Source organism: Canis lupus, chromosome 27, assembly GCF_011100685.1.
Source record: "Canis lupus familiaris isolate Mischka breed German Shepherd chromosome 27, alternate assembly UU_Cfam_GSD_1.0, whole genome shotgun sequence".
NCBI classification, from domain to species: domain Eukaryota; kingdom Metazoa; phylum Chordata; class Mammalia; order Carnivora; family Canidae; genus Canis; species Canis lupus.
In genome coordinates, this window is record NC_049248.1 from 545,576 (window position 1) to 559,513 (window position 13,938).

At 42.5% G+C, this 13,938-nt stretch overlaps 1 protein-coding gene across 24 annotated transcripts in view; it reads left to right on the top strand.

The window, feature by feature from the left end:
- The window catches only part of MICAL3 (microtubule associated monooxygenase, calponin and LIM domain containing 3), a 195,957-nt gene that overhangs the window by 104,301 nt on the left and 77,718 nt on the right, over positions 1-13,938 (top strand). For 17 of the 24 annotated variants that reach the window (XR_005379691.1, XM_038576206.1, XM_038576209.1 and 14 more), the window contains 3 exons: positions 2,083-2,190; positions 4,607-4,714; positions 5,336-5,522. Coding sequence is in view for 23 of the 24 variants with exons in the window: in XM_038576206.1 (XP_038432134.1) it covers positions 2,083-2,190; positions 4,607-4,714; positions 5,336-5,522 (403 nt within the window). In the remaining variant the exon portion in view is untranslated. The remainder of the gene's footprint in view (positions 1-2,082; positions 2,191-4,606; positions 4,715-5,335; positions 5,523-13,938) is intronic. The other 7 variants (XM_038576217.1, XM_038576220.1, XM_038576221.1 and 4 more) reach the window with 2 other exon arrangements.

A 13,938-nucleotide genomic window follows, 5' to 3' on the forward strand; every position in this document is an offset into this window, starting at 1 on the left:
AGGTAGAAACACTCTTACGGGTGTGGGGATTTTTCCAGTATGAAGAGAATGGAAAGGAAGGAAGGCAGTGACAAAGATGGCAGTACGTAGTAAAAAGCTGTAGCTATTCTTTTCTGAAAAACTGAAGGGGGAAGTACTGATTACACCTGGCCATCATATAATTTGACAAATAGCAGAGATACCCATTTTTTAAAAACCTGCTTATTTTATGAAACTTTTTTGTTGTTACTGTTACCCTTAAACATAGCCCCTGAGCGGGTACAGCTTTGCAACAAGACTGAAGAATCATCGCTGTTACTTTCACGTGGGACTTTTTCTTTATTTTTACCTCTCTTTCTGCTTTTGCTGAGAAATTTGGTCACAGCTAAGGAAGCTAGTGCTATCTCCTTAGGCCCCATCAGCATGTGAGAAGCGGGCGGTCTATGTGCTGCGGGGACCACACGCAGGTGGGTGCTGGGTCAGAGAGAAGAGACTGAGCTGAGATGGCAAGGGGGCATCCTTTTCCTCTCCTCATGCACAGCCTGGCTCTGCCGTCTCCTCTTCTGTCAAGACTGCTTCCTCCCACGAGCACCATGTGTGCCCAGCCTCTTTCTTCTTCCCAGGCTGTATTCCTCTCAGTAGGAAAACTAGGCACTTTCATGGAGGAGGGTAAGCCCTCCATTTCAGGGCATGCAGATCTGATGATTTTTAATGAAATGGTGCCTAAGCAAGGAACAGAGGGAAGTGTGATGAGTAAAAGGAGAGATAGGCAGAAGAAACTTTCGGACATCTAGAGCTGCAGGGCCCAGAAAGAAAGGTAGCATTTTGAGCTCAGAAAGCCAGAAGGTTTGCAGGGAGCTCTCTTTCATTTTCCCAATGAGCTGCTTTCCAGGTCCTTCACTGCAGGGTTCCTGTCTGAAGACTTTTAAGGGTTACTGTTTATGTTCTCTTCTAGGATTTTCTCTCCACTAGTCCGTAATCTTGCCTGTGTACTCACCTGCTCCCTTACCTCCCACCCCCAGTCTTTCCGTTAGCTTCACTGCTTTGCCATCTCTGGAGGAGTAGCCTTCTGTCTTGTTTCTCTCTGGTGGGTGGTTCTCTTTTACAGAGATGTCCCCCTTGGGCCTGTGTTTCTGAGCCTGCCCCACATGCTGAGCTGAGGGCCAGTGCGCTGACTGAGTGTCTGGAGCAGGGGTGGTTACACTGCACATCACTACCCCTTAAAAATGTGAAGTTAGTGGGGGGCTGACCTGGAGGTGCAACAGATCTGCTTGGAGCTAGAGGGACAGAGGGCTTCTTTTACTATGACAGTACCTCTTCCCTCTACCCTGCAAGTGCTTCACCCTGAACCTGGTAGGAAGCTAAGGAGTTATTACTTGTCAGAGCTCTTAACCCCCTTCTCCCTCTCTGGGGGCTGGGCAGTTCCTGGCTGCATGGGCCATGGAAGATCCCAGCTTCTTTTTGCTACACATGCTGCATGCAGTCTGCAGAGGACCTGGGACCTTTTCTCCTGATCATTGCTGGGATTTGGCTGGCTCCTTGGCAGGCAGAGTTTCTCTGAGGACTGGCAGTAGGAAGAGGCAAAGCCACATTTCTGACCTTTACAGAGGAGTTAAGCTTCACTCCAGATTTGCTATCTCTGTCATTTACTGTTTGTAAGGTGATAGAATCTCCTCCTGCCCAGGAGAGAAGTCTCAGCTGAAACCAGTGAGTGGCTCTGCAGAGTACAGAGAGTGTGTGTGAGAGAGCAGGACAGCACTGCTGCCCTCTGCCACCTCCTGGCTGGCAGCATGATCCATTTGGGGTAGATTGAATAAAACTGCCAAACAAGAAAAGACCAGACTTTCAGAGGAGAGAGGCTCACAACTACAGTGACCAAGTTCCAGAGCGAGCTTCACTCTAAACATGTGGCAAGAATGAGCGAAAAGCAAAATAGGAGCCTTAAGTGAGCCATTCATGCTTTTGAGAACTAAGAATATTTCTTTACTTCATTTATTATTTAGATAAAGGTCTCAAACTCCCAAATTCCTCATATTCAGGTCAGTGTGTCAGTTTTTCTTTAATATTTCCTTTGATTTTTTTTCTCCATCTTGTATTTTGTAGCCAGAACCTGAACCTTCTCGTCGGTTTTTTGTTGACCAGTGGGAGCTTTCTCTTAGTCTCCGCTCCTCCAACCGCCCCGCCTCTCCCTCCTCTGACTCCCTCCGACAGGTAGCACAGTGTGGAAAATGACAAAGCTCCTTCCTCTTCAGCCTTTCCTCAGTTAACCTGCACAAATGTCATGTGGCCCAGTGAGGTTGCAGAGCTCTTAACTTTGGCCTGTGTCTGTGGGAGTCCGTGTGTGTGTGTGTGTGTGTGTGTGTGTGTACGCGCGCACACATCTGGCATGTGAGGTCTATAGGCATACACCAAAGTTAGAGGCTGCTAGCTCTCATTGCATCAAATTCTGTCAAGTAAGCCCACTTTTATTATGTTTCAACTACATCAAATAATAAGAAACTTGTTTCAGCCACTAGCTTTTTAAATTCCAAATGTCTTCATATTAATATGTATTACAAAATACGAACCATAATGTCATTAAACCTTTTAAATGGAGTGGTGAATACGCAGTATTCTGGGTGCCCCTTGAATTGTAATCATTTGAAGAATGAGCCCTGCTATTTCCTACAATGGAACTGATCCAGCTATAGAGTAGTTCAGAGAGCGATTGGCAGATCTTTACCATTTTTGTTTATGTTTGCTGTTCTTGAGCAATCTATGTGGTACGTGTGTGGAAGCATACGCATGTTTGGTGGCAAAAGTAGAAGTCCAACAATTGCTACATTTAGACTATTTCCTAAGAGTGGGGAGAAGGAAACCATCTGCTTTTCATGCCAGAAAAAATAGAACTTGAGTTTCCACCGCTCTTGGGGGGATGCTTGTCAATATTACCACATCGCTGAGAACTGATGCCTTCACACATGGGCAGCCCTGGGCTCTGTTTGCTGAGGATGCTGGTTCCTGGTGGGAGGAAAGGGTCCTGGCTAAGCAGTGAGGACCTAGGGCTTGCTGGGCGTCCCAGCCTCGTGTGTGACATCTGGCCTGCACTCTCACTTTCTGCAGAATAAAGTGTGATTTTCTGCACCCTAGGTGTCGGCTGTTACACAATCTGCTCTGTTCCGCCTGGTGTCTGTTTCAGGCGTAAGCTTCACTAATGTCTCTAATCTAAAGAAGGTTTAGATCTTGAGCCACTTGTTTTTCTCAACTACTAATGGGTATAAGCTGTGGAGTTAATGAGCAAATGACACCAGTCCTTGGAAGCCTCCTTATTTTAAATTGAAAAGTAGAATTGACTCCTCAGTTCCAACTAAACCTCGAGGATTGTTTGCTCATTTGTACTTCTGGTATTCTAGCAGAGTTCACATGGAGTTAGCTCCACCCCCAGGGTACTTCTCTTGTTTGCCCAGCCCAGGGCATGCCATCACCCAGGCCAGAGATTCTCTTACACATGGCTTTGTGTGTTGTCCATTCAGACCATATCCCCAAGACAACTGCCCTGGTGTGTTTCTCAGTTGGTCTTAGAGTGAGGACTCCTCAAACTTGGCAGGCAGCTGTCTTAGTCCACATAGTTTATGAGAGGGGTGTCACACACACTAAGTGTCCTGACTGTGGAGTCTCTAAAGGACTGCCAGCAGGACTTTGACCTCATTTCCCGAGGACAGGTCAAAGCTAGGCTGCCTAGCAGGAAGGCTTACTGTTGAAATTTGGTAGAGTTTCTTATTACTGCTTCAGCATTGGTAGAAGATTGAATTGGTTGGTTTTTTTTTTCTTTTCATTTTTTCAACCTATGAAAAAATAATCTCTCCTGGCCTAAAAACACATTCTGACTTCCCAAGAGTAAACTGAGCACCTTGTGTGCATGGCTACAGGCATTAGTCCCGGGAAGCCATATTGAAGATGCCCAGCCTAGTCTGGAAGGTTTTAGCCTGAATAGAATACGTAAATATCAATGGGGAGAATGGGCCAAGAAGGAGTTCTTCCAGGTAAAGCTCAGGAATATTTGACGCATATGCCTGGGGTTATAAGCGAACGTTTATAGGAGGAAAGTGATCATCACTAGCGATCCTTGCCCAAGTGGAGACTCAGCCTTGCAGGAGTGAACTTGGTTTCTTTTTAAATGAGAGAATAACTTTCCAAGCTTTCCCCAGACCCAACTTGAAACATGCTGTTAATCTGGATGTCTGCCGTCTGGGTAGGACTTGTTCCTCTTGAATTCTTTATATGGAATTTGAGTCACTAGGATCTGGGCCCTTCTTCGTCTGTTCTATATTTGTATCCATCCTGTCTTCCCAGTTCCCTGAACTATATATTCCAAACAGATATAAAAGACTAAGTTCTCCTTTTCTGAATTTAATAATTCTGCAGCCGTTGTTCCCACCAATGCTGGTACGTCTGTGTGGACATTGACACCTGTTTTCTTAACACCAAGGTTCCCTGCTTGTGGGCACTGTGTTAGCATGGTTTGCTGATGCACCTTGTATTCATTTTATACCTTTCAAAGATTTTTTTCCCCTGTCTTCTTAATTTATTTATTTTTTTCCTTCTCATTTCCCTTCATTCTGGTCATTTTATACTCTCCAACCTATAGAAGTATATAAAGATGTACACGGGCGGAGTGAGCTCATTGGCTGAGCAGATAGCCAATCAGCTTCAAAGGAAAGAACAGCCCAAAACCCTTCTAGACAAGAAGGAACTGGTAAGAGATGTATTAAGGGCACTGTCTATCTAGATATAGCACAGCTGTGGTAAATAAACCTGGTTAATTCTAAGTAGCTTAGTAACATACATAGCCAATAGATGCCATGTGGTAGTGTTTTTGTTGTTTGTTTTTTAGATTGTCTGAATTTTATAACTGAATTTCTAGGACTGAATGGTTGTTTAGAATGTTGTGTGGAAAAACATACTTAGTATCTCTAAAAGTGATTGCTTTAGAGTCCAGGGGACCCATATCTGTGTAGAACCATGTGAACCCTGAATAGGTATTTTTTATGCTACCTTCAAAACAATTCTGTCAAACTAATTTAGTTTGATTGTTGTGAAATTCTGTAAAACCACCGGGGTTTCCTCTTGACTATTGATTAACATCGATTCAGAATCCAGCTCATGCTGATTGCTGTATAGAGGGCACACGTGACAGTCACTGCACTGGTGCCATTGTTTTTTAGGAGAGCAAGTAGCAAAGTGAGCCATCTTAGTCTGTCTCAAAGCAAAATCACTTAGTGAGGGCTAGTTTCACGTATAGTGAGGGTCGTGCACCTCCTGGAGGTAAGTCTGAAAAGTGTTGCCCTGACATGCTTCCCACCGTCCCCCATTACAGGGCTCGATAAAGAAGGAGTTCCCACAGAACTTAGGAGGCAGCGACACGTGCTATTTCTGCCGGAAGCGGGTCTACGTGATGGAAAGGCTGAGTGCTGAGGGCAAGTTCTTCCATCGGAGCTGCTTCAAGTGCGAGTACTGCGCCACCACCCTGCGCCTCTCGGCCTATGCCTATGACATTGAGGACGGTGAGTCTCTTTGCACTTGAGGCCATACTTAGAAACTGGACCTAGGGACACTGTTTTCCATGTGAGCTGATAGTAGGGCCTCTTACTGCGTTTCTATATATACATTTTTTTTCTGCCTCGCCTAACCCTTCCCATCCACCTCCCTCTACTCTTTGTTTTTCTCTGAGACTCTTATAAATATTTCCCTAAAGTCACCAGACTGTAGCATAGCATTACTCAGCACTCGTGGTAATGAGAATGGCATGTGTTTACCTAAATCACTTCCCTGGCTTCATAGACACTTGTTTCTTACCTCAGGGTGGGATCTTAAAATAAAAGGGACACAAAGAGGATGAGGCTTTTTTTGTCTTTACTTTAGAGAAAGGGAAATCATGGATGGGCCTTTAGAAGTCCTATCTCTTGCCACAAGTAAATGACAGCAAACTGAAACTAGATTTCATGCTCCCTGGGTTCTCAGACTTTTGTTTCTGGAGGATGACCAAATTATGCCCACCTCTTTGTAGCATCAGCATCTCTCTGATGAATGGAGAGCTCATTAGGGCAGTATTCTGGCCTTTGGTGACATGTATTGTTTTTATGATAGGAAGACCTTAATGGAGCAGAAGGTGGAGCATTATGCAAATAGATGACAGAACCTGATAGACAGAGGCAGGCTGGCATGCCTACCATTTATTTGAAAACACTTTAATTGAGAAGGTCACCAAAGACATAGATGATGACTGTACTCATTCCTGTGGAGTGCTGAAGGAACCTCATGAGAAGTTCAGTCTTACTGATTCAAAAGTAATGAAAAGACCTAGATTAATCGGAATTGTCACAGAGGTGGCATTATGTACCCTCTTTTTGGATTCTCGGACCCAATTCCATTTTAGGAGTGGAGAGGGTCCCTTGCCCCCCTCATCTCCAGAACATCAAGCAATTCTCTTGACACCAACAGGGTATATGAGAATTCAACTCAATTCTGACACTATCTACTCGACCCAGAGATACCATCAGATTCCACAGCTGAAGGGCTCAGGCCTGTAAGACTACCCCTCACCCCCCACCGTAGACACCAGCCACAACAAGCCCCAAGCTGTTCCTTGTGCTTCTGACCCACCAGGTGCAGATTGGAGGTTCTGACAGCTTCTTCCTTGGGTTCTTTCATTTGCTAGAGCAGCTCACATAACTCAGGAAAGCACTTAGGTTTACCAGTTTACTAAAAAATATGATAAGAGCTACAAATCAACAGCCATGTGAAGAGATACCTAGGGCAAGGTCTGGGGAAAGGGCATAGAGCTTCCATGAGGTATCTCTCCAGGGGCTCTGTTTACCTTGCATCTCTACATGTTCACTAACATGGGAGTTTCCCAAACCCCATCCTCTTGGGTTTTTATGGAGGCTTCATTGCAGACTCATGCTCCACCGAGTCATTGACCATTGTTTGATTGAATCTCCAGCCCTCTCCCTTGGGGAGTTGGAGGGTACCTTCTAATCACACTGTTGGTTCCCTTGGCAACCAGCCTCTGCCCTTGGGCAGGGTCTAACAGTCACCTTAATTATTACAACAAAAGATACATTTATCTAGAGAACTCAAGGGTTTGGAGTGGAGTCCGGAACTGTGGACCTAGATCAAATATATATGAGAAATATATTTGGTTTTCTGATACACATGTCTTATAAATCACAGTATTGTATGTGCATGACTACACTGGTAGGTAATTTTTTTTTTTTTTTATTGGTGTTCAATTTACCAACATACAGAATAACCCCAGTGCCCATCACCCAATCACTCCCACCCCCCGCCCTCCTCCCCTTCTACCACCCCTAGTTCGTTTCCCAGAGTGGTAGGTAATTTTTGACTGAGGAGATGGTAAAATCATGTCACGTAGGAGAGGGACACCATGTGGTTAGGAAATACTCACTTCAGTCATCCCAGCTCTGCTAATAATGAATTAATAGGCAACTCTGTCAGAAGTAGCAACAAAGAAGCCCAAGTGATGAACTGAGAAATGCTCTTGCTCTTAACCGTTATGGTACCTGCCTTTTGTAACTGTAGTAAAAAGCACCACCCACTGAGGGAAGTTAAGACAGTTGTCTAGGAGCACCTGGGTGGCTCAGTAGTTGAGCGTCTGCTTTTGGCTCTGAGTGTGATCCCAGGATCCAGAATCGAATTCCACATCGGGCTTCTCCCTCTGCTTGTGTCTCTGCCTCTCTCTCTCTGTCTCTCATGAATAAATAAATAAAATCTTTTAAGGAAAAAAAAAAAAGATGGTTGTCTAGATAAAATAATATATATATGTATTTTAAACAAAATTGCATTCTTAGATATCAAGTTTTCTTTTGCACCATTGCCACACACCTGCTCTTTCAGTAATGCTTTTGATTGCCAAGGATAGGGGTTGGCAGATGGAGACCACAGAGGGTCTTTTAACTGACCGTAATGCTCGGGTTATTTTAGTTAGCCTTTTACTGAAGTCTGCCTGGAAAGAAGATCCCTCAAGTTCCAGCCATCTGCCTGGAAAGATCCCTCAAGGTCCAGCCAGTAGATCCACAAGTATTTTTGCCCATAGATTGTATACTTATCTTTGCTACGTTCTCTTGAGGATACAAACAAAATAGAAAATGTTCCTCAAGGAGCTTACATTCTGATGGGCATGGTAAGACAGGGGCACATGGAGGAACAACAGACAGTGAAGAGTCTGCCCCTCCTTCAGAAAAGGAAGAAATCAAGGAAGCTTCCCAGTTTTTAGGCGTGACTTAACTGACTTCAGGTGAGACGCTGAGAGAGAGGCATGAAATGTCTTCAGTGAAGGAAGAGATGGCATGACAGACAAGGGAATGACTTTGGGAGCAGACAAGGCGGGCCAGTCTGGTTGGGTGCATTGTTGTTGACACTGGGGCAGGGAGAACAGTGATCTAAGCCGGCTACCCAAATTCTAACCAAATGACCTTTTCCTCAATTCCGCCCCTCCTCAAAGGACAGGTGAACCTGAGAGAAGAGTGGAATTTTAGGAATCCTGAATGAGGTTTTAGCATGTTCTTCATCCACATTACTGTGTGACTTAGATCTAACTGAAAGGCCTCAGATAAGAAAAAGACGAGGAAGTCATACCTCTTTGTAAGAGAAAAGAAGTAACCCAGGCACTGTGCTGGACCCTTTCACACATACCATCCTTCCATCCTCACAACAACCCTGTACGGTAACTAGTTTTATTATTGCAGTCTTACAAATCAAGAAAGCGAATTCAGAGAAGTTCTAAGTTGCTTGTTCAAGTTCACACAAAACTAGTTAAGTCCTGATTTGCACTAAATGACCTCTGGGATCCCTTCCAGATCAGACATCATGGGATTAGTGGCTCTGGACCCGTGTCAGCTCCACACTGGCAAACTGAGAATATTACGCTTCAGAGAAATATCCATGTTTTAGCCTTTTCCTTGATGAGTCTTCCCACCAGCTCTTTTAAAAGGATGCAGTCTACCCCAAAACTAAGCTACTTTTTCTCTTGCCAAATAACTAGCTTATTTTCAACTGCTGCCAACTCTTACAACAAGGACTCTAAATCAAACAGTATGTCAAGTCTTTCCCTGTCATCTCAAGGAGAGAAAACACACTACCTACTAAGGTGGTCTGGGAAGGGCCACCTTGGGTAGGGGCATGCCTGAAATAGTCCACTGCTCCTTCTTTGCGAGTAGCACCCTGACCACCCTCCGCATCTTCCCCCGGCCTCCTCCACCATTGCCGCCACAGTGTACTTCCACAAAGCAACCAAGGGATCTTAAAAGATGTAAATCAGATCTTTCCAGCTCCTGCTTCGTACCCTTACTGCCTGCTGCAGTACAGATAGAACCTGCTTAGGCTGAGAGCTTCGCAGGTCTACCCCAGCCTACATTTCCTCTCTGCTGTCAGCTGTCCCCAGCTCACTGTACTCCTGCCACACTGGTTTCTTTCCATTTCATAAACCTCATTAGGCTGCTGCTACCGTAGTGCTGGAATGCACTTCCCCCTCATCTTCACAAGGTGGGCTTCTTGTGATTCATGTCTTTGCTCACATATTCCCTCCTCAGAGAAGCATTTGCAGACTCCTGACCTGCAGTACTCATCACTGTCTGATACCTACTCACACATTGTCTGCTCTATCCAAACAGAGACTAGTCTGTCTTCTTGACTGGAACATTCTCAGTGTTTAGATTAGTACCTGTACACTGATGGCAATTCAGTAAGCTGTTGAATGAGTATATGGTCCATTATGCCTTAAGCTTGCCCTTTAGCCATTTGTTTTCTCTAATTTCTTTTTCCAGTTACTCCCATATTTAATTATCAAGATTTAATTTGTTTAGACCATCTAAAATCATTGCTTGAGAGAATCAACCATAATTTGTGGTTAGTTTATAACATTAGCATGGCTGTATTCACTAACTGAAATAGGCATCCTAGTGTGGCGACTAAAGGTATAGACTTTGGTGCCAAGCTTCCTAGGTTCAAATCCTCTGTGAGATTTGCTGAATAGGGGACATTGTGGGCAGATTGCTTAACCCTTCTGTACCTCACCTGAGAAAAGGTGGATAGTAACAATGCCTACCTCATTGAGCCCTGAGGATTAAATGAGTTGGTAGATGTTCTAATACTTATGATAACATCTAGCACATGGTAAATGTTAAATAAAAATTAACTCTTTTTGTTATTGATCTAAGAAGCAAAAAATACCATCAAGTTGAGTTTGGGAAGGGATTTGAGGAGATACAACGTTAATTGAGTACATGCAACACATAATGTGATCTCTCATTTACCCTAAGAATATTGTCTTCATATTCTACAGGAAGAAACGTGTTTCAAAATGCTAAATAGTTCACATAGCCATTGAGTGGTTGAGACAGTATTTAAACTGAGATCTGACTTCAATGCTCAATGTTCCTTCCGTCACATTATACTGCATTTTTAAAGAAAACAATTTTCTGGAATTCTCTTGAAAATTACCAGTCGGTTAGGTTTGTGGGACTTGCTTTGAAACCTAAACCTCTTTTCTTTATTAATTTAGGATACCATAGCAGAATTCAATGAGGATTCCCTGGAGCTTAGTTTATTGAGTTATATTTTAAAATCTAGGATTCTATTTGACTAGAAAAATCGAACTAACACAGGGAAAAAAAGAAAAAAACAGAAGAAAGGAGTGAGAGTAACTGTAACTATAATTTTCAGATTCTATAATAAAACAGGACTTGGTTATAAGTAACTAAGTCAGATTAAAATTGAAGCATTAGATTTATATCTTCCTTCTCAATAGCTGCCCCTTCTGTCTCACTATCCCTGAGCATCCCTCAAAATGGCTCTGATGAACCTGACTTAGCCACATGCTGTATCCTGGAGTGGGCTGGAAGAAAAGAAGATAGTCTGATTGGATTATATGGGTCATATATTTATTCCTGTGGTGAATAATGTTAGGCCACGTGGATGATAGCCCATCAGAATCACATGGAGGAGGAAGGAGCATTCTTTAAAGCATAAGATCTAAAACAGACAAAAAAGTCGTATATGATCCAAGTACTAATAAATTTTGTCTTGCCCTAATTACATTTTATCTTAGCCAAAATTCACAAAAGTGAGGGGCACCTGGGTGGCTCAGTCAATTAAGCATCTGCTTCCAGCTCAGGTCCTGATCTCAGGGTCCTGGGATCGAGCCTGACATCAGGCTCTCTGCTCAGTGGGGAGTCTGCTTTTCCCTCTGCCTTCCCCCTACCTATGCTCGCTCTCTCGCTCTCTTTCTCTCTCTAATAAAGAAATCTTCAAAAAGATTCACAAAAGTGAAATGGTTTATTACAGATTGTAAAAAGAGATTGTGTCCAAGCTGGAAAAAAAAAAGAAAAAAAAAACATGATTCAACTCCCCTCAGAGAAATAAGCAGTGAGACTGATGGTCCTTTGGCTGTCAGTGTTCCTGACAATAGATGTAGTGTCTCTGAGTTCTAGTTAAGCACCCATAACTAGTGGGAAATTCTACTTCAGAAAATATACTATGTATATGAATATTATTTGAAATTATGAAAGTCCATAAACTATATTTTTCTAAAGATTTAGTCAGTGTTGGGAGGCAGGGTATAGGTAAAAGAAGATGGAAGTCCGTTACTTTGAAGGAAACGAGGAAAGATGGAGTAATCAGAGCACCAGATAAAGAGGAAAAAAGAAAGAAGGCCATCTCATCTTTATTTCTGTTGACTCTTTCATCCTTCCCCTTTTTCCCCTATCTTTACTGAGATATAATTGATACATAACATTATGTAAGTTTAAGGTATATAGTGTGTTGATTCATACTTTTATAAACTGTAACATGATTACCATCATCCATCATGTCACATAGTTACTAATTCTCTTTTGTGGTGAGAATTTTTTCTTTTTTTTTAATATTTTGTTTATTTGAAAGAGAAAGTACGCATGTACACCTGCAAATTGGGAGGAGGGGCAGGGAGAGAGGGAAAGAATCTTAAGCAGACTCCCTGCTGAGCGCAGAGCCCAATACACAACTCAGTTTCATGACTCTGAGATCACAACCCGAGCCAAAATTGAAAGTCAGATGCCCAACTGACTGAGCCACCCAGGTACCCCAGCAGTGAGAACTTTTAAGGTTCATTTTCTTAGCAACATTCTAGTGTATAATACAGTATGATTAGCTATATAACCACCACTCTGTACATCAGAACCCCAGGCTTATTAATCTTAAAACTTAAAACAAGGTAGTTTGTACCTACCTTGTCATGTTCCCCATCCCTTAACCCCTGGAAACCACCATTCTTCTCTCTGTTTCTCTGAGTTTGTCTTCTTTAGATACTACATATAAGTGAGATCATATAGTGTTTGTCTTTCATTGTCTGACTTACTCACTTAGCATTGTGCATTTAAGGTCCATCCAAGTTATTATGAATGGCAGGATTTCCTTCTTTCTCATAGCTGAATAATATTTTCTTGTGTATCTTTTTTTATCCATTCATTCATTGACAGACACTTAAGGTTGTTTCTATATTTTGGCTGTTGTAATGCTGCAATGAACATGGAAATGCAGGTAACTACAAGATCCTGATTTTCAGTTTCTTTGAATGTATAACCAGAAGTGGAATCCTGGATCGCAGAGAACCTCCATGTTTTCCATAGCAGCTATTCATTAGGGTTCCCTTTTCTCCACCCCTTCACCAACACTTCACTTTTATTTTTTTGATCACAGCCGTTATAACTGGTGTGAGGGGATATCCTATGGGTTTGATTTGCATTTCCCTAATGACTAGTAATGTTGAGCCACCTTTTCATCTACCTGCTGGACATTGTATGACTTTTTTGGAAAACTGTCTCTTTGGTTCTGCCCATTTCTTAAATCAGGTTGTTAGGAGTTTTTTTGCTATTGAGTTCTATGAGTTCTTTACATATTTGGATATTAACCTCTTGTCATATATATGATTTGTAAGTGTTTTCTTCCTTCCTGTAGGGAGAATATTGCCTTTCATTTTGTTGACTTTGTACTTTTGTTGCTTGTGCTTGTGCTATCATATCTAGGAAATCACTGCAGAGACCAATGTCAAGGAGCTTTTCCCCTATTTTCTTATGGAAAAGTTTTGTGGTTTAAAGCCTTAGACTTAAATCTCTAATCCATTTCAAGTTCATTTTGTGAGCGGTGTAAGATAGAGGTCCAATTCCGTTCTTCTTCATGTGGTTATCCATTTTCCCAACATTGTTTATTGAAGAGACCATCCTTTCCTCATTAAGTATGCTTGGCTCCCTTCTCAGATATTAGTTGCCTGTATATGTGGGGTTTATTTTTGAGTATTCATTGGTCTGTGTGTCTGTTTTCATGCCAGTGCCATGTACTATGCTGATTACTATAGCTTTGTGATGTAGTTTGAAATTGGGAAGGATGATGCCTCTGGCTTTGTTGTTCTTTCTCAGTTATTGCCTTAGCTATTCAGGGTCTTTGTAGCTCCATACAAATTTTAGAATTAGGGGATGCCTGGGTGGCTCAGCGGTTGAGCATCTGCCATTTTAAAATCTTTTTAAAAAAAAAAGTAGGATTATTTTTTTCTATTTCTGTGAAAAATGCCACTGAAATTTTGATAAAAATTGCATTGAATCTATCAGTGGTTTTGGGTAACATGGACATTTTGACAATATTAATTCTTCTGATCCATGAACATGGATATCTTTCCATTTGTATCTTTTTCAGTTAATCAAGCTCTTATAGTTTTCACTGTGTTGATCTCTTACTGCCTTGATTACATTTATTCCTAAGTCTTTTTTTTTTTTTTAAGATTTTATTTATTTATTCATGAGAGACACAGAGAGAGAGGCAGAGACACAGGCAGAGGGAGAAGCAGGTTCCATGCAGGCAGCCTGACATGGGACTCAATCCTGGGTCTCCAGGATCATGCCCTGGGCTGAAGGCGGCGCTAAACCGCTG